The sequence below is a fragment of the Gobio gobio genome, assembly GCF_949357685.1.
Source record: "Gobio gobio genome assembly, chromosome: 5".
Taxonomy (NCBI): domain Eukaryota; kingdom Metazoa; phylum Chordata; class Actinopteri; order Cypriniformes; family Gobionidae; genus Gobio; species Gobio gobio.
In genome coordinates, this window is record NC_137101.1 from 18,734,979 (window position 1) to 18,756,607 (window position 21,629).

General features: G+C 38.3%; 1 protein-coding gene across 1 annotated transcript; it reads left to right on the top strand.

The window, feature by feature from the left end:
• Window positions 1–56: 56 nt before the first annotated feature.
• itfg2 (integrin alpha FG-GAP repeat containing 2) lies at window positions 57–12,505 on the top strand. Its single transcript, XM_079816612.1, has 12 exons — window positions 57–285; window positions 448–543; window positions 637–678; window positions 2,564–2,738; window positions 2,825–2,964; window positions 3,044–3,192; window positions 3,278–3,372; window positions 4,193–4,246; window positions 4,599–4,690; window positions 4,892–5,009; window positions 10,838–11,011; window positions 12,350–12,505. Exons 1-12 carry the CDS (start codon window positions 190–192, stop codon window positions 12,427–12,429), a joined length of 1,311 nt encoding a protein of 436 aa, XP_079672738.1. The 5' UTR covers window positions 57–189; the 3' UTR covers window positions 12,430–12,505.
• Window positions 12,506–21,629: the final 9,124 nt, after the last annotated feature.

Consider the following 21,629-nt stretch of genomic DNA (forward strand, 5'->3'; position numbering starts at 1 on the left):
ATTTATTTAGTGTATGTTTGGGGGCTCTTATTACAGTTACCACGGACTTTTATTTTGAAATGACGAAGCCTAAACAGATCATGTGCATTTGTTTGTAATGGATGGAAGGTGTATCTGAAATATGAGTGTTTTTACTACTGTTTAAAACATTTTAAATCGTTAGTTTTCAGTGTGTACAGTTGAAAGGTCATGCGCTCGGTAAGTTATGTGCAGCGCGTGAGTTTAGACTTCACAGGAACACTCTTTCCTCATGCCATCTGTCTTGGAGATGCAGATAATGACTCTGTAAGTTACAAAAGTGTGCGTGTGTGTGACAGATGTGAGTTTATGACTAGGTGTGTTATATCTACCAGGTCATATGGCTAGTGGCTTTTATCGCTGTAATATTCACTAGTATCTGTTACAGTAGTTTTCTGTGCATAAAGTAAACCATATGTTTTTCGGCAGTTGAATGAGCTGGTGGTGGGAGACACTAGTGGGAAGCTGTACATCTATAAAAATGATGACTGTAAGCCGTGGATCACGCGAGCATGTGTTGGCATGGTGAGGGGCATCACCTCCACCCTACGGATGTAAAAGGTTGAATAGATGCCATGATGAATGTATTTGGATTAATGAAGCTGTTTTTATTCATAGTTAACATGTGTTGGAGTGGGAGATGTTTGCAACAAAGGAAGGGTAAGATTATTATTTATTCTTTCTCTCCCTCCCTTACAAAAAAGTTTTTACACTAAACCCCTGTAGGTGTGCTGTGGTAACTATCTGGCACCTAGATGTTAGCAGCAGATTCTTTAAGTCCTGTAGGGTACGAGGTGGGGCCTCCATGGATCAGACTTGTTTGTTCAGCACATCCCACAGATGTTCGATTGGATTGAGATCTGGCAAATTTGGAGGCCAAGTCAACACCTCAAACTCAATGTGCTCCTCAAACCATTCCTGAACCATTTTTGCTTTGTGGCAGAGCATTATCCTGCTGAAAGAGGCCACAGCCACCATGAAATACTGTTTCCATGAAAGGGTGTACATTGTCTGCAACAATGCTTATGTAGGTGGTACGTGTCAAAGTAACAATCACATGGATGGCAGGACCCAAGGTTTCCCAGAAGAACATTGACCAAAGCATCACACTGCCTCCGCCAGCTTGCCTTCTTCCCATAGTGCATCCTGGTGCCATGTGTTCCCCAGGTAAGCAACGCACACACACCCGGCCATTCACTTGATGTAAAAGAAAACGTGATTCATCAGACCAGGCCACCTTCTTCCATTGCTCGGTGGTCCAGTTCTGATGCTCACGTGCCCACTGTTGGCACTTTTGGCAGTGGACAGAGGTCAGCATGCACCCTGACTGGTCTGTGGTTGTGCAGCCCCATACGCAACAAACTGCGATGCACTGTGTATTTTGACACCTTTCTATCAGAAGCAGCATTAACTTCTTGAGCAATTTGATCTTTAGTAGCTCTTCTGTTTGATCGACCACATGGACCAGCCTTTGCTCCCCACGTGCATCAATGAGCCTTGGCCGCCCATGGCCCTGTCGCCGGTTCACCACTGTTCCTTCCTTGGACCACTTTTGATAGATACTGACCACTGCAGACTGGGAACACCCCACAAGAGCTGAAGTTTTGGAGATGCTCTGACCCAGTCGTCTAGCCATCACATTTTTGGCCCTTGTCAACCTCGCTCAAATCCTTACTCTTGCCCATTTTTCCTGCTTCTAACACATCAACTTTGAGGACAAAATGTTCACTTGCAGCCTAATATATTCCACTCACTAACAGGTGCCGTGATAATCAGTGTTATTCACTTCACCTATAAGTGGACCATGCACACCCTTTCATGGAAACGGTATTCCCTGGTGGCTGTGGGCTCTTTCAGCAGGATAATGCACCCTGCCACAGCAAAATGGTTCAGGAATGGTTTGAGGAGCACGAGTTTGAGGTGTTGACTTGGCCTCCAAATTCCCCAGATTTCAATCCAATCGAGCATCTGTGGGATGTGCTGAACAAACAAGTCCAATCCAGGGAGGCCCCACCTCACAACTTACAGGACTCAAAAGATCTGCTGCTAACATCTTGGTGCCAGATACCACAGCACACCTTCAGGGGTTTAGTGGAGTCCATGTCTCGACGGCTCAGGGCTGTTTTCAGCAAAAGGGGGACCAACACAATATTAGTCATAATGTTATGCCTAATCGGTGTATATATAAACGTGTGTGTGTGTTTTATTTATAGTAAATAAGTTATTATTTAATACATAATATTAATATATACAAATTAATATTAATTATAGTTAATAGTTTTTTCAATCTAATATGTGTAAGGTTTTTTTAGTAAATAATTATAATATTTTTAAATTCATTATACTTAAATATTATTATTATTAATTAAACTTTTTTTGGCTATGGCCCTGCAGATTCATCATTCATGATGTTAAAAAATAACTAGTACCATGGTACTTTTTTTTGTGTTTTTTCGTTTAAATTAAAAATAAATTCACAAATCTTATGTATTTAAGTCTTTCATGGCTTCACATTTGTAACGTGACTTTTTTTCTGCTCTGGCAGAACCTTGTTGTGGCAGTGGGTGCGGAGGGCTGGTTTCACCTGTTTGATATCAATGCTGCTGTGGCCAAGTCAGACTCCTCAAGTCAGCAGGACGGTTCCATTGGTGACGAACAGAAGCCCAGTTACACCCAGCACATCCCCGCCAATACCAAAGCGATGCTCATCAGTGATATCGGTGAGAAGTTTGCATAAGACATGCTCAAAGATTTCCAAACCTTTTCATGTCATGTGAATATTGTAAAGTGTTTGTGTGTATATCAGATGGAGACGGACGCTGTGAGCTTGTTGTTGGCTACACGGACCGGGTGGTGCGGGCCTTCAGGTGGGAGGAACCTTCTGATGCTTCAGATGTGAGCTCTGGTCAGCTGGTCTTGCTGAAGAAATGGCTTCTTGAGGGTCAGGTACTGAAGTAGATACACCAAGGATCAGGTCAACATTAGGTCAAACAACAATTTCAGCATTTTTATCCACTTTCACCAGGTTGACAGTCTCTCGGTTAACCCGAGTCCAGAAGGTCTCCCTGAGCTCATGGTGTCTCAGCCAGGCTGTGGCTATGCTATTCTGATGTGCTCTTGGACACAAGAGGGCGCTGCAGGACCTGGAGATGAAAACACAGCATCTCCTAGCAAGTGAGAGAATCACAGTGAGGTACTAAATAATTCCATATCCAGAACTGGATTTGGGAGTAATTCAGCTTGTGTTATGTGTACACAGGGAGGGTTCTTCCAGAGATGTTGCCCTTCATCTTACCACCGGACGCATCCATAACAAAAACGTGTCCACTCATTTGATAGGCAGCATTTGCAGAGGTACTGAGAAAGCATGCTCATACACATTTAGATTGCATACTGTGCATGCAGCACGCATATCCTCCTTACAAAGTTTGCAGCTGCCAGAGTATAGTATGTTCATACCAGTTCATAATCAGTTTAATTATTGGTATTGGTCGATATTTGATGTATGATTGTGCATGCTCATTTCCCCTATTTTTCATCTAACACTTACTTAAGTTTTTATCTTTAAAAATATTTTTTACACACAATATTTGTACATTATAATGTTATGATTCAAATTTTATGATTTATCACAATTGATTTTAGCTTGTAGTATATTCTTTTTAAAATTTATTTAGACAGAATAATAAAGAATGTTAGTATTGGCCACTTATTGCTTATTGGCAATAACATGAAAATAATGATCAAAGTATAAAAAATAAATTAATAAATGTTATTTTAATAAAAAGATAATTGTTTTATAATATAAAATATATTTATATTTTTTATAATTGTTTATTTTAATAAAATAAAAAAAAAACGAATAATTGTATATAATATATATATATATTCAAATGTTTTTGTAGTTAATAACATGAAAATAATAATACAATTACCTGTTTATTTTATTTACTTAGTTCTTTTTAATTATTTATGTTTTTTTTAATACACATAAAAACTATTATTTGTGAAATTATATGGGTTAAAAAAGGTGGATATAGTTTATTTATATTAAAAGGTATTTATAGTTATATCATTATTATTCTATATAAGTTGTTGTAATTTTGGTCCATGGCTAATCACAAATCCTTCTCACAACAAATCTTATGACGTAACTTGTTTCTGTTTTCTGCAGGTTCTAAGGATGATTCTTCTAAAGGTGGCCTGTTTGCTCTTTGCACTCTAGACGGTGAGTGTATTAGTCTGCTACATGTCAGAGGTTATTTGATGTAGGGAAAACATGAGCCAAGCACACGCTGTGTTTTCTCTGTGCGCTCTGTTCTTTGGTCACTCTGGGCTCAGGTGTGTATGAAAATTGGCTTCTTACTCCAAAAGTGCAGGCTTTTTTTTCCACATCATTTTCCATGGCCACACAGCACAAATTCAAACCTGATCTTTCTTTTCTTTTTTTTCTTCTTTTTTTTATCAGCAAACTGTTGATAATTGTATGGACAGCAGTGGATTGATGTTATTGATTGGTTAGCTGTTGTTGTTTTTCATTTGCTGTTGTGGTTGTTTTTCACTGAATGTGGATCTTCCAGGAACTCTGAAGCTCATGGACAGCTCTGAGAAGCTCTTGTGGTCTGTGCAGGTGGACCACCAGCTTTTTGCACTCCAGAAGCTGGATGTCACTGTAAGTCTGGATGTAAAGTGTCCCCAAAACGATTTAAGTGCAGATATACAGTATATATAATTGATTCACATATAAAATATCAAACCATCTCGAACAATATTATGTTAGAGCATTTCTCTGTATATGTTACATTAATGTTTGACTACTAGAAAATGCACAAAAATGCTCTACATAATGTGTAATTTTTGTGCATGTGTTAAGGGTGATGGGAGAGAGGAAGTGGTGGCCTGTGCCTGGGATGGCCAGACTTACATCATCGATCATACGCGTATGGTGGTCCGGTTCCAGTTTGATGAAAATGTGAATGCATTCTATGCGGGTGAGCTTCTCTTATAGTCTTTATCAGAATGAATCTTATAATTTTTTATCAAGAACATGTTTGGGAACATATTCACCCCCAAATATAAAAAAGAATATAAATCGTATAAATAAAATATTACCTTTTTTCTTTAAGAAAATATTTTCCATTGAGAGATTATTTTCAATTAAATTCAAAGCATATTTTTACCCAAACTCTCATTACTGTAATTAAAAAACATCTCATTCTATTCATGATATTTGTACATATACAAAAAATGTGTTGTTACACTTTACAGCATGATCAAATCCTTGTTTAATATTGGCCCAACAACATTTACCCCCAGTTTCACAGACAAGGGATAGTTCACCCAAAAATGAAATGCATCTCTTTAACTGTTCACTGCCATTAAAGCTTGGAAGAGCCAGGCCATTTTTTAAGATGACTCAGATTGTGTTCATCTGAAAAAAGAAAGTCATATACACCTAGGATGGCTTGAGGGTGAGTAAATCATTGGATAATTTTCATTTTTGGGTGAACTATCCCTTTAAGCCTAGTCCCAGACTAAAATGCATGTTTGAGCTGTTTTAACTGAAAGCAACTTCCACTGACAGATCTTAAAATATGTCTAATATTGTCTAAAGATGCACACCAGTATTTATTAAAAAATGCTCCTAATGCACTTGTATAGAAGCTACTTAAATGTCCTAATTGTTCTAAGGCCTTATCCTGGCTTAATCTAAGCCCTGTCTTTGAAACCAGGCCAGCATTCAAATGTCCATTTAATCTTTAATATTTGGCCACTTCCTTACGATAAACATGTTACAGCCACTGTAATTTCTTCAACATGTGGACATCAAAACATGTGAATTCAGAGCAAGTGTTTAAAATCTTATTTTGAAATGTTGATGTATTTAGAAACATATTGATGTGTTCTCCAAAGTTGGCATAGATTTATAAACGATTTGTGAAATGGCGCACATTGCGTTCCCAGATGAACATTATAAGCAACCCAAATGTGTGTGTGTGTATGTATGTGTTGACACACATACATGTATACACACACACACATCTCTGCATAAAAAGACTATTTTCCTTTTAATATTACTTTATATGTTAGTCGGAGGGCCTGCAGGGTGGGAAATAGCCTCATTTCTATAACTGTCTCTTTCACTTCTGCTTGCTACTTTCTGTTCCTTTTATCACACCTTTTTCTCTCTCTTTCTTTCATGGCAGTGCACATTGAAGTATTGAAACTGTTGAATTAAGATGATCAAATGGACAGAGAGATGTGATGCGCACAAAAACGTCATGACTTGCATTCATGTTGACATTGAAAGGCACTGACTCATGTACAACAAAGCCTCACACAGTACTTGTAATGTTTATCAGCTCATACACCTGTGTCTTCATTTTCATCTGGTGAAAAGTCAGAAAACAGACCTGGTGGGAGCTTGCGCTCATTAAAATTCAGCGCCAGTCTCTGTGAGTCTGCTGTATGATGGGAATGTCGAGGAGAGGTGATGCGCTTTCACGGAAAGTCTCTCTGGAGAAAAACATATTCTAATGCTAAACAGATCAGACGCCGCGTGAAGCGTTTTGCAGAGGTCTAATTTGATTTAATAAGCATTCATTCAAGCTTATCAGCTTGATCAATGTTTTTATATTAGCAATTATAGTAAAAAGAGGCTAAAATGATGTATTGACCAATCACAATCCAGATCTATTCATTTTATATATTGAATATATTGAAACATTTGCTATTATTGTCTTAATCCTTATTAGGTTAATGTTAACCAGCATTAAATTACTAACTGGATCTCCATGTCAGAAATATCAAATCCAGCCCCGGATGCCGGATCTTGTCAAAAGATATCCGTTTTGTCTGGTATGCAAACCAGCAAAACCTGTCAACAGCATGTCTTGTCTGGCACCTCAAGACTTCTATCAGCCTGAGAGTTTGACTGAGAAAGCCAGGGAAGAGCAGACGCAGGAGGCGAAGTACGAAGTGATGATGATAAAAATAGCAACGTTTATTGAATATTAGTTGCGCATGTCTCAATGCTCAGACTTCATCTAGATGTTACACCTCGTCTGGATGTTACACTTTGTCTGAACAGTACAATTCCAACAAGTGTTGTTATACCAAGGGAAAAACTATGGAAAATTCATCCCTTTACAACATCAGCCTGTGACGTTAAAAACCTTGAAATGGAGACATTCTCATATGCATGAAGACAAACATCGCTTCAAACCACTCAAACATAGGATTCAATTAATATATATTAATAATATATATTAGTGCTGTCAATCAATTAAAACCTAATTAAATTCAAAATTTTTCTGTAATTTAATCGCAAGTTTTTTATATTTTTATATTCATTTTAAATATTTGTTATAATGGCTTTTTTTATGAATGAAGGCCAATATCACTAATACTGATACTGGTGTCTCTATGAAATAGTGATTTTTTTTTTTACATTATAGACATTCAACATTACAGTATAAATGAAAGCTATCAGTTTCAACATTTATTAGGCTTTAACCCCTTAACTGTCACCCCCTTTTTGAGAATAGTCATGAAAATGCACTATCCAAACTTAAAGGGCTGTAATTCAAGAATGCTTTGTTTTAAAGAAGACACTCAGCAGATTATTGCTGCATTGAAATCATTTAAAAATATGAAAGTATGAAAAAGTTATGGAAGTTTAAATGTACTGTAAATTAAAAATACTGTAATAAATATTTTTATTTTATATAAAATATATTTTTTACAAAAAAAGTTACTCTAAAATTACTTTAAAATCAAAGCCATATGTCTAACCAAGTTGTGTTCCAAATTTGAAGTTGATATCACAAAAATTGAAGTCCCCCATGAGATTTTGTTTAGGCGCTATACCACAAATAGCCACCGGGTGTCATCCACATTGCATTGATTGTTTTTTGATGTAGTTTCCTGTAAATTTCTGTCCAAATATAACTTCCATCACAAAACAGTCACCAAATATGGAACCTTGAGACTCAGATCTTTCCGACGATATGTGTTTTGTCAAGATTAGAAAAGATTTTGATTATAAAGTAGTTAAAATACATTTTGTAATGCGAAACATGACGCCGCCCACTAGAAGAATTTAGAGTACCGTTTCCATGGTAATGCAACGTCTGATTTCAAAACTGTTTTCACAGGATGAATTTTGAGTTCGTAAGCTTTCAAATGATACCTAATTTATGATAATTACTAAAATATATGATACGAAAAAAAGGCAATCAAAAAAAGAGCACCAGACGTGACAGGCGTGACGGGACGGTGACAGTTGAGGGGTTAAAAAATAACTTAATTTAAAGGGTTAGTTCACCCAAAAATGAAAATTCTGTCATTTAATTACTTACCCAATTAGTTAACCGATTTCAAAGCACTGCATCATGAAGCTTGGAAGCGTTATGAATCAGCGAGTCGAATCATGATGCGGATCGCGTGTCAAACCGCCAAACTGCTGAAATCACGTGACTTTGGCGATCCAAACTTCTGAATCGACTCACTGATTCATAACGCTTCGAAACTTCATGATGCAGTGTTTTGAAATCGGTCATCTCTATATAAGTCGTTATTAAGGTTTTTTTTGCGCACGAAAACTATTCTCATCAATTCATAAAGTTATTGTAGAACCACTGTAGTGAGATGGACTTTGTAACGACGTCTTTAGTACCTTTTATGGGTCTTGAGAGTGTAAAGTGCATTGTGCCAATGGAGGCCTTGTGTTCCGAAGATGAACGGAGGTCTTACGGGTGTCAAACGACATGAGGGTAAGTAATTAATGACAGAATTTTCATTTTAAACACTTTAAGTGAATTTAAAAAAATCTTCCAACTTAAAACCCATTGTAATAAATGAAATTTAGTTGTGGCCTTCCTACATGTCTAACAGGTAGGAAATATACAGAAATTGAATAAAGTTATCAAACAGTCTGCACTGCATAAATAATACATTAAATATAGATGAATCCTTTTAATCAAAGCTACCCTTGACAGACAGCACAGCAACTGGTTTATTAGGCTGCTGTCACTTTAAGATCTGCTGCTGCTGAACATGATGCTTATCTTACGTGCTTTCACTCACCGCCTGCGGTCAGAGCCGGCGGCAGAAACAAATCAATGGACGGGCATTTAATATTCTTGGGGGGGCCTAATTATGACATCCAATACATTTTTCTATAGGACAACAACCAACTATTGCTACAACAGTTTCACGGCGATTTCAATATCCTAACTACAATTAGCCTATTGCCCACTCATTTTTCGGTTACTGAAGATATCATGTTACAGTTATAGCCTTGGTCTGCATTGTTCCGTGAACACAGCATGCTATAAGCCAACTTCCTAATAACAGCCTAATAGTCACAAATCTCAGGTTAAGTATTAAATCAACCATGCATAATCAACTAAGACACACTCACACACATATAGCATATCAGTAGCTGCGTTTCCATTACAGATTTGCGCAGCTGTTTTGCGCTATTATCTAAATATAAATAAAAAACTATTTCGAAATATTTTCAATTCACAATTTCAATTTGCGCAATTTGAAAGGTAATGTAAACACGGCTAGTGTCAAATGCATAATTTACACCACAGCTGGTGCAACTTAAGAAGAGTAATAAAACCAACTGCCCTACTCACGTTCTTAATACAGCTGAAGTTGACGTTTTTGGGAGTGGAATCTCATAAAAAAAACATAGCTTGGATCATGACTGGTGCTGCTAGCCGAGGCTCCACCACCTTCTGTCGTTGTAGCAGGTGTTTCAGGCGCACAGGTGTCAGTTTCTTCCCTCCAGAAGCTGACGATTTGAAAAAGCTTCGTATATCCATATTTTAATATTTTCACTTTCACGATTAATTTAAATTTAACCTAGCTAGCTAGCTTAGGCAAAACCGAGCGCACGTCACTTCGCTATAACTTTACCGAGATGCTGCCGTTAGAGCGGGTCAGCGGGAAACCCCTTTTTTGTAAACAATCAGTCAAACTTCGCGGGTGTTTTTTTAAATAAGATTATGAGTCAAATATTACACTTAAATACACACATCGATATATATATATATATATATATATATATATATATATATATATATATATATATATATATATATATATATATATATATATATATATATATATATATATATATATATATAAATATAAATACTACACGTAAATTATTATTATTTTTTAAATCATTTTTAAATGTAAATTTGATGGAGGGGGGCACAGGAGCTCTGTGGGCGGGCCCGGCCCCCTAAGGCCCGCCCATAGCGCCGGGAGTGCCTGCGGTTTCGACTCATGACCGGGAACAAACAAACACACTTGCAGAACTCCGGAAAAACAAACTCCATCCAATGTTTCCTTAACGCTGGGTTATTTCAGAAGCTGAACAAGATTATCTTTCCCTCACGACCAGAAACACACTTCTTTAGTGACATTGTTAATGTTGTGCCGACAGCTTCCGAAATCCGAACAAAGCACATTGATGTGCGTGCTGCCGCACTCTCGCTCTGCCCATTTGGAGTTCCACCCTTTTGGACATAATACATGGCCAAACTTCGGGAAAAAAAAACTTTCCAAAACTTGTTCGATTAGTTTTTTGATTTTTTTTTTTTTAAATGTTGGCCATGTTTAGCATGAGAATCCAATTCTTTAACCGTGTAAATACCGTTAGACCCCCCCCCACACCACCACCATTCAACATTTATTATATATAGATATTATTGTTTAATTACATTTTTATTTTTGCTTTTAGTAATAAAATCTGTTATGTAATATGTCCTCTTTGTCATGATCTTATTTCCTCCATTAGGTCAGTATGCATGTAAGGACGGGAGGAACAGCCCCTGCCTGGTCTACGTGAGCTTTAACCATAAGATCTATGTGTACTGGAGGGTGGAGCTGGAGCGGATGGAGCCCACCAACCTGCTGAGTGTGCTGGAAGAGAGACCCGAGTATCCAGACCTGCTTCACAGACTGGGAGTGGGTGAGTGGACGTCTGTGTGTGTGTGTGATTGTTCACCATCTGGATGAGCAGGGGAAAAGATAGGATGCATAGGCAAGATCAAGTTTCTGAATGCATTTATAACTGTGCAAACTTCATATTATGAGTAAGTAATAAGCACTCATCTAGATAGCATATGCCAAAATATATTTATGAAACGCATGCTTTTTAGTGTTGTAGCTAGGGATGTTTTGTCTGTTATTTAGCTGATAATAAATTGCTTTAAACTCCAATCTAGATTTTACATTGTAAAATGTACTGTGAGAAAAATAACTTTCTGTTTGGACTGGTGTAAAAAATAACTCCTGCAATGTTCTTCTGAAAGAATTTTCATGCTAATTCCACCACAGAGGCTGAAGAGACTCTTGAAATCGTGTTCTTGCGCCCCGTCATTTCAATTTCTTGGCACGCGGCACAATTTACCTTAATTTTCGAAAGTGTTTGACTGGGCCGAAGGGGGGTCAGGTCATTCTGCTCACTCAGACTCCTGCCACATACACAGTTGTTAATGAAAAGCCAGCTTGACTTCCTGGGGCCACTGTTAATTATTCATCCTCTGAGTCTGATGTGCTCCCACAACGTGATTTTCAAAGCGTGATTAGCTAACGTGCCACGGGACGCAGCCGCCATGAACGCCTGCAGGTGAGAGGAATCACGAAAGATGGAGTGCTGTAGTTGCTAGACGATTTGTGATGTTAATATAAGTAGAGATGTATGGCAAATGAGGCGTTTAAAGCTGAGGTGTTCACCAATAAATGAGGATTGTGTTTACTTTGTTCTCCTTGAATATTTAAAAATGTATTTTTCATGTTAGAGACGGCTTTTAATTCTAGGTTCATGACTGACGCCTTTTTAATTCCTAATGGGAACATTTGAAAAAAAATGACTTTTGAAAAATGAATTTTAATTAGTGGATTGGAGGGTTTGTTTTAGTTGAATTTTACTATTATATAAAATGACTATTTATGCAAATGTATTCAAAAGAATATTAAAAAAGCATTAGGCATGAATTAATATTGAGGCTTTTTGGAGCTCTGATGCCCCTAACCTCCCACAATTCGTTTCTTGCCACTCTTAGTTTCCAAAATATCTTGCATGAGTCTAAAATGGATTCTATTTTATAATTCATTTACACAATGCCCTCGGCCTGTTTCTGTGCGCACACACACAGGCACACGCACACACACACTCGCGCTTGAAATAAGCTTTGGTTTGTTTGCACACCGTTTTCAGTGTTTTACATCCTGCAGGAAAGCTGTATATTATCACTATATAAAAGCATAAAAACTACATGGGTGTGTTTGTTTGTGCACCTTACAGATATCAGTGATACAGTAGCAGTTCGAAAACTCATTGGAGACGTGCTCTACAAGAACATACCGAAAGACGACACAGAGTGAATCACGACTCACGAACACGATCTTCATTTCTGTATATAGACTTTTAATAAAACTACATCAGGATGTTTCCTCTGTGTCTTTGCCTGTCATTTGCTGTTATTGCTTTTTCAGTCCGTTCATCCTGTTGGTTCTGTTGAAATTGGTGGAATATGAATCATTCCCATTGCAGTCGATTTTTATACCCCCTTCACATCATAATAATTATATTTTAATACCGTTTATATACACTGCCGTTCAAAAGTTTTTGATCTGTAAGATTTTTAATGTTTTTAGAAGTCTCTTATGTTCACCAAGGCTTTTATTTTAATAAAAATACAAAAAACAGTAATATTGTGAAATATTATTAAAATGTAAAACAACTTTTCTATTTGAATATATTTTAAAATGTAATTTATGTGATGCAAAGCTGAATTCTTCAGTGTCACATGATCCTTCAGAAATCATTCTAATATGATGATTTGCTGCTCAAGAAACATTTATTATTTATTATTATCAATGTTGAAAACTGTTGTGTAAAAATTTTTTTTTCAGGATTCTTGGATGAAAAGAAAGTTCAAAAGAACTCTATTTATTTTAAATATAATCTTTTGTAGCATAAATGTCTATACTGTCACTTTTGATCAATTTAATGCATACTTGCTGAATAAATGCATCAATTTCTTTAAGTTATTTCCCAAAAAAAAAAAATTCTTACTGACCCAAAACTTTTGAACGATGGTACAATGTTGCAAAAGCTTTTTGCTTTAACGCAAATTTTGTAAAAAGTTACCGATTTGATTTCAAAAAGTTCTTTGTAGCAAGAATGACCCTTTAGTTGGAGAGGTATCGATTATTACTGTGTGGTGTTGAACTCCAGGTGAAGAGTAATGGCTAGGAATAGAGCAGAAAGCCTCCTCTTTCCAGGGGAAGACTGGAATCCTTGTGTCTGTAATGTAGGAGAAGCCCAGGGGGAGGATTCTGTGTCCCACCACCTGCTCTGAGCCTGTGGAGCTTCATGCATTATCGATGGATTATGGAGATACTTTGCTTTCGGGAGTGGAGGAGGACACATTGAATTCAGCTTTTGGGTTTGTGTGTGTGTGTGTGTACTTCAGGGCAAGAGCAATGTTTAGCTCAGGTGTCATCATGCATTATGGGGTTTCTTGCTGCTGAGGAGGGAGGACGGATTGAAGTGTGTCCGTGTCTGCAAATTCAGTTGTACTGAAACACTGTCAGTCCCCTGTGTGTCAGTCTGCCCTTGAGGCGTATCAGAGCTCTGCACTGCATTTACCACAGAACACTGGGGATATAGGTGTACTCCAGACACCGCTTATGTACTTTAGTGAACACAAACATTTCTTTACCCTTTCCAGAGTTCACACGCTGGTGTTCAGAAACTGTGAATCTTGTGAAGATGAACGAAACCGATTATTAAAATGAGTAAATGCTAAACTTAACGTGTTTATTTGGCTTTTGCAATTCAGATTGGGCCTTTACGATGTATCCCTTAACAGACATTTGCAAAAACATGGTTCTCTCAAAACAAAATTAAAATAAATTATAATCTTATAATTGTTATTTTATAATTATAACGTACGTTTTGGGAGTTCATTTTTAGTCCATCTCTGCAAAACGGACTTCAGGATGGTCTAAAATGAACTCCCAAAACGTACTGCCAGATTCTCGAAGATGAATTCTTCAAACAGTGGTACTAGAGGATGTGGTGCTGGTCCTTCAAGAGTCACTCTCAACCTATCTGTCCATAAAGCCTATAAAAAAACCTTCTTCATGTATTTTACAACACTTCAGCTTGTGATTCTTATCTAGTGGGGGTCATTTTTTAGGATTCTTTACCTAACTGAAGTCTCTGAGATCCTGACACCTTGCACTTCTGGAGACTCCAGGTAGGTTGCAGCTCTGGAAAATGGTGGCGCTGGAGACTAAAGGGTTCCTGATGGTTTCACCCTTAATTCTTCACCTTAATTCTTAATTCTTTTGCAGTTAACAGGTGTCTTTTCTCCGCCACATGTTTTTGTCAGATCCTGCTGACCCAACGAGCATTTCACTGTCCAATGGTCATGCCTTAACTGCAATGTCTAGTATTGCATCCTTCTCATGGGCATTTAATAATTTTTGACTTTTCAGTCTGAGTTAAATCTCTTTTTTGGCTCAATTTATCTGTAAAAGAAAACATGCCTAATAATTCTGCACACCTGAATATAAGGTGTTTTTCATTTCCAGCCTTCATGAACAATTATATATCACTTATACATTATTAAATACTAAATCAATAGTAGTTATTAGGATTACTGTGGTTTGGAATTGGTCAAATGTGCCTGGAAAAAAAATATGATCAGAAAATCAACGTGCCTAATAATTCTGCACTCCCTGTATATACATTTTTATTTTTATTTGAAAATGACCGATGGTTTTGCTATAAAGACCCTATTCCTTGTCTGGGATCGCGCAGAGCCTCTGAAGCCTTTTGAAACTGCATTGATTTGGACCTTCAACATTTTGGTTGCCATGGAAATCTATGATGCAGAGAAAATCCTGGAGTGTTTTCCTCAAAAAACTTCATTTCTTTTCGACTGAAGAAAGAAAGACATGAACATCTTGGATTGGGGTGAGTTAAATATCAGGAAATTTTCATTTTGAAGTGGACTAATCCTTTAAGTGACTGGAATTTAGCTTGATCCCTCAGACACCCAAAAAAGCCATGCACAAAATGATTTGCCCTTAAAAGTGCAGAGTAAAGACACTGAATAGTCAGCACTCTCGTCAGTCTTATCAAAGCTACTTCCTGTTTTACCGTAAATGGGCACAGTAGCCCTCAGAGAAACTCCTCAGGGTCACACTGTCGATTTAGTGGCGTTGTGATATCCATGAGGGCTTTGGCTGTGGCCGTATTATTGATAGTTTTTAGTATGGAAACTTTTATTATGACATGTCTTACTAACACATTGACTTTCTGACCTTTTTTTTTAATAAATGGGCTGCGCATTTGCTTAATTCCATGTGAACTGAACTTGTTGCCAGGCTGTAAGAAAACATTGGGCAAAAAACTAGCTGATGTGAAGCCAGCAGATTGCTGACCCAGAGACCAGACCACCCTTGGGAATCTCTCCAGCCTAAATATGTTCAAATCTGTTTGTTTATGCTGTAAACTTTAGCAGTGTGTCTGTATCTGAATGTATTAAAAGTCTCAGGTGTTACTGATTGTAAAAGCAAAGAAATCTTTTTTTTTTACTATCTTTACTGATGAGTGGCTTCAGTCTGGCCACTCTACCATACAGGCTTGATTGGTGGAGTGCTGGAGATGGTTGTTCTTCTGGAAGGTTCTCCTCTCTCCACAGAGAAACGCTGGATCTCTATCAGAGTGACAATCGCGTTCTTGGTCTCCTCCCTGACTTAAGGCCCTTCTCCCCCGATCACTTAGTTTGGCCGAGCGGACTGCTCTAGGAAGAGTCCTGGTGGTTCCATACGTCTTCCATTTACAGATGATGGGGGCCACTGTGCTCATTGGGACCTTCAATGCTGCAGAAATTGTTCTGTACCCTATTATTCAGTACCTGATTAGAAATCCCAAAAATTGTTTGATGTAGGCTACATCGTCTTGAACTATGTTATTACGACAATTGTCTTTTTAAAGGTCCCGTTTTTCGTGTTTTTTTTTAAGCTTTGATTGTGTTTACAGTGTGCAATATAACGTGTTCATGTTTCATGTGTAAAAAAACAGTATTTTTCACACAATTTACTTATCTGTATACTGCTGTTTTCAATGTCCTCAAAACGGCCTGAGAATTTCCTCGTTCTATGAAGTCCCTCCTTCAGAAATACGTAACGAGTTCTGATTGTGCCAGCGGTTCCCGTGTTGTGATTCGACAGCAGCTTAGGGCACGGTGCCCGGGAAGGTCACCCCTCTTACCATAACGGGGAGATGAACGCCCTCAAACTACAGCCCCTGAAGGCCAAACAAAGGTGATTTGACTCCGGGATGAAAATAACAGCGTCTGAACGACATGGCGACAAACGCAACCGAACTGAACCGAACCGAACCGAACGCAACACTTCTTCTCCACGAGGGAGCAACAAGACCACGCCCCCTTTTTCGCGTATTCTTGTGGGCGGAGGTTAGTCGACAAACTGTTCTACTGACGTCATTAAAGCAGGATGTACAGGGATGTAGTCCAAACCGGCCGTTCACTGTAGGCTTTGAAAGGGAACTTCTGTTAAATAAAATATCTCGCTTGGCATTGAACTTTGAGCTTTATAATTTTACAGGTATTATTTATGCTCTAACAGCAACATTACACACTAACTAAAGTTTGAAAAATGGGATCACGAAGAACAGGACCTTTAAAGCTTCAGTCCGTAACTTTTTGCGCTCTAGCGGTTAATACACAGAACTGCATGCGTCTTGTGGAAGAACATTGCAGCCGGGGCTACTTCTCTCTGTTTATGTCTATGGCGAGTCACGCGGGGACTGTGCTCCTCCGCAGCGGCCTGAAATAGTCCCAATATAAACACTTATCATAAGTGTACCATAATGATTCAGGGTAAGACAAGAACACGGTTTGGAAAATGGATTTATGTTGTACATTCTCATTACATCATTTTTGTAAATCTTGAACACATAAAAAGTTACGGACAGCAGCTTTAAATTGTTACATATAATAGAATTGTAGATTGCAAAATGAAACATTTGGGGTTTTTTTATGTTAGCTTGTGTTTTTCTGGCTAACCACACACTATACATACTTAGCACACTGTTAGCTGATTAGCATTTTAGCTTATCCCTCAGAACATGTTCAAATTAGACTGTTAGCTTAGCCTATATCCTGCACAGATTTTCAAATTAGCCTGTTAGCTTAGCCTGTACCCTACACAGATGTCTAAACTAACCTGTTAGCTTAGCATATATCCTGTGCAAATGTTTATATTAGCCTGTTAGCTTTTTTTGGTTTGATCAGGCATTACAAACAGCTACATTCTGAACTAAATTCCAGAGGACAAATGAGGCAACTAAAAGTTGGTATGATATAGTGACCATCATATTTTGTGTCTGTGGTTGAAACTCCTCAGGCTGTGCCAGGTGCTGCTCTTTTGAAAGTGTTTTTGTGTGAATTTCATCACACAGCCTGAAGATACCATTGTGCCACGTACTCGTCGTTTCAATTTTTCGGGGCACAGCAACAAATTGTTTTCATTTCAAAACCATTTGATTGGGTCAAAGATGGTCAGATAAGATTTCTTAGCGAAGATGAAAATGAATGCACCTGGGAAGAGAGAAAAAAAAGGTGTGCTGTCTTCTCACTGCTCTCCAGAACTGTGCGACAGACTCGGTTCAGCTAGAAATTCAGACTCTGCTGAGTTGGAGACTATGGCAACTGACAGCCTGGAGCAAAGCTCTCTAGGGGCCATTCTGCCTATTTGCACACAAGGACTTGTGCATGTGCAAGTGTCTCTTCTTGGGTTTGTGTTAATGCGGATGACGTGTGTAATGCATCAAGGTTAATTGCATCAATGAGCGTTTACTGTCTGTGGTGCTTGAATGTGACTCATACTATGTAAATGATTGTAATGTCAATTCTGCTTGGTCTTATGACTCATCAGCAGACACTTTCTCATTTGTTATGGATTATTGAAATGTAATGAAAAATGCAAATGTGGTCTTTAGTAATTCATAAGTTTAAAATTTCGGTAACACTTTATAATAACTATAGTGTAATAAAGTACTAACAAATCATTTACAAACTATTAGTAGTTAACACACACCCACACAGTGGGACTTTCCATAGAAATAATGAGTTTATACTGTGCAAACAGCATTCTTTCCCATAAACCTACCCCTAATCCTTATTGATGTATTTGAACAATGTGATCTTATAAGTATTTGTATGTAATTCATATTGACTTGTGATAGGCTTAATTTATTTGTAAACATTTTTATGAACTCTTAATAATAATGCAATTTAAATGGTTAGTTCACCCAAAAATGAAAATAAGCCCATGATTTACTCACCCTCAAGCCATCCTAGGTGTATATGACTTTCTTCTTTCAGACGAATAAAATCTGAGTTATATCAACAATGTCCTGGCTCTTCCAAGCATCATGATGGCAGTGTAGCGCCCCGCGCCTCTCGCAGTTCAAAATTCTTACGCTATGTCAGATGAGCTGTTGTGCAATGTTGTCAGACGTGGCTTTAGCATTTTGAACTGTGAGAGGCGCCCGGGAGCTTAGCCTGGTCCTACCTGACTCTCGTACATTTCATTTGTACAGTGAGTCTGGCCACTCTCCATTGACAAGTGTCAATCGACAATCGACTTGACAAGCAGCTCGAAGGCGGGAACTCTGTTGAAGTTTAAAACTATTGGATCTGCGAATCGCTAACCAACGTCATCATTCTCAGCCACTCCCTCTGTCCGCTGATTGGACCAGTTAAAATTGGACCTGAGAAAACCAGAAAATATACCGCAATCTCAGACGGAGTACTGAAGGAAAATGAAAATTGAGTGGAAGTACGTAGGAGGGCAGAGCCAGGCTAGCGGGAGCTACACTTTTTCCGTAAGTTGAATATGGAAGGCGATTTGCCGGAAGCTAGATAATTTACTTTATAAAGTTTTAAATATGGATATTTTTCTTACACAAACGCATTGATTCGCTTCAGAAGGCCTTTATTAACCATGTGGAGCCGTGTGGAGTAGTTTTATGCACTTATATGGACTTCCAAAACAGCAACAGTCACTGCCATTAAAAAAGCTTGGAAGAGCCAGGACTTTTTTCATATAACTCTGATTTTGTTCGTCTGAAAGAAGAATGTCATACACCTAGGATGACTTTAGGGTGAGTAAATCATGGGATAATTTTCATTTTTCGGTGAACTAACCCTTTAATGTGGACTGGGTAAACCCAGCCTGATCTGCTGGCGATTTGATTTCGCCCTGCAACTCAGTCTGGAAACCCGTACATTCATTTCTACTGCTTCTGTTACACTTTTGCGGGAACCAATCACAGACTGGCTTATCCACCTGGAGTGCTATTGGCGGGTTTAACACGATGACGGATAGAGAAGCGATGGGTCGTTGCCCGTTGATCACGCCTCTTATGGTCTGATTGGTTGAAGGGCTATCCAATTGTGTACAGTCATATATGTACAATATGTACATAATTGTGTACAATTATGCAGTAGAAAATACATAGCAGACTCCCCAGACCAATGTTCAATTTTAAATTGAGCTTAGTCTGGTGATAGCCAGACAACCTTTAATGTCCAATAAAGGTTGGTTTAAAACATTTTATGTATTTTTCCCATTTTCCGTGACCTAATCTAAAGTGATAACTATTTACAGTTAATACATTGTTAACAAAGCATTATTTAACTCTTTACATATGAGCTAATTAAACAATAACACTTAATTGTTAATTACAGTGACAATGAATGAAGAACTTGTGTGTGTGTGTGTGTGTGTGTGTGTGTGTGTGTGTGTGTGTGTGTGTGTGTGTGTGTGTGTGTGTGTGTGTGTGTGTGTGTGTGTGTGTGTGTGTGTGTGTGTGTGTGTGTGTGTGTGTGTGTGTGTGTGTGTGTGTGTGTGTGTGTGTGTGTGTGTGTGTGTGTGTGTGTGTGTGTGTGTAGTCTATGTATTAACTACAGCTTATAAACTGTTAATTAACTATTTGCAAATTAAAATACTTTATTGCATAGGTATTATAAAGTGTTACTGAAATTTCAGTGAAAAAAAGATTGACCTATTATCTCGACTTCTGCTGCATCTCTCAAATCAGATATGTTGCTTATTGCCACGTTAGACATCATCTTTCAACATCAAACAAATATCATTAGTTCTTGTAACTAAACATAATCAAACCTGCACTGTATTTGATTTGAGAGCTGCTGCAGAGGGGAAGATTATTATTACAAATGAACAAGCAGTTATTAAAACGTGTTGCATGCTTATCACATGCTGTTCTTGTTTTTTTTTATCTCATAATAATGCCAATTAGAACCTACCCTGAAAAATGAAACCAGAAAATAGATTAAGTTAGGGTACACAATTATGTGGTACATTTTGTTATCTACTTTATCTTCAATGAACCCAGTTCCTCTTTATGTGCAATAGAGAAGCCCTTAATTAATACCGCTGGCTTCTTATAACCCAGTCACTTTTGATCGTGCTGAGAAGGGAGTGAATCATAAAAGATTATGCCTTCAAATCCCTGTAACTAATGCCTGCGTCTGTCTTCCTCCCTTGCATCCGTGCACATTCGCATGTGGAGAGAGAGAGGGATTCCAGCCTGTTGATTGACAGTGTGGCGTCATCTTAAAGATGCTCCACAAGTCGGTTTCCTCATTTCCAGCCATTTCCTTAAAGGACACTTAACTCCTATACTGCTAGTCCTAGTCCCTCATTCCATCATTTCATCAGCCCCCTCAGAGGCGCTCATGTCTATGCAAACACAAATGGCAGTTTTAATAAGCCCCTATGTTTATCCCGCTGGCAGCGGGGTTTCCGTTTAATGCGTTCCTCTGTGGTGGTTCCTCTGTGGCTTGTGCTGTTAGAGGTGCAAAGCTCATTAGATCTTGATATTAAAGACCGCTGTGGTCCTTCCGTGTTCTGCTGTTAGCCATGTTCATTAGGCCTACAGACAGGAAGATGGCCCTTTCCTCTTTATTCCTCCTTCGCTCCATGTTGGACTTGCCGTGCATGCAAGTCTTTTTCTCTAATCAGTGCTTCCTTTTCCACCTGCATGCCCCAGGTGGATTTTGCCCGATCCCTGTGGGGTGTTCTCGGCAAGGGGACGGAAACATCACAACGCCTTTGGTGGCGGAAGGGTGTGGGGTTGAGAAAGGGTTGGCAGATTGCCTACACAAGTTCTGTTTATTTCTGTTCTTTTCTATCAAGGTGTCAATCAAAGCTTGACCCTTGAACCCACCTGTGAGGGAGCTCATTCCCTGCCTGTTAGTCTCATACATCTGCTGCACTCCCTCTGGATTTCCTGTTCACACTTCAGATAACACCCATACAAAAAGTGTCCTGTCTGTTGTCGATTCAGTAAATAAATAAGCTAAATGTTGCTAAAATTTGATTCATTTGAGGAGCGATACAGAAGAATTTTGTCTTGAATGCAAACAATATTTTTTATTTTAAATAATACAAATAGCCTACATTAGCCTATCGACTCAACAGCCACTTTGTTAGGTACACCTGATCAACTGATC

Coding starts and splice junctions, on each gene's coding strand:
- itfg2 (XM_079816612.1), top strand. CDS start 190: ATGCGCTCGGTAAGTTATGTGCAGCGCGTGAGTTTAGACTTCACAGGA. Junction 286..447: donor GAGATGCAGATAATGACTCT/GTAAGTTACAAA, acceptor GTTTTTCGGCAG/TTGAATGAGCTGGTGGTGGG. Junction 2,739..2,824: donor GATGCTCATCAGTGATATCG/GTGAGAAGTTTG, acceptor TGTGTATATCAG/ATGGAGACGGACGCTGTGAG.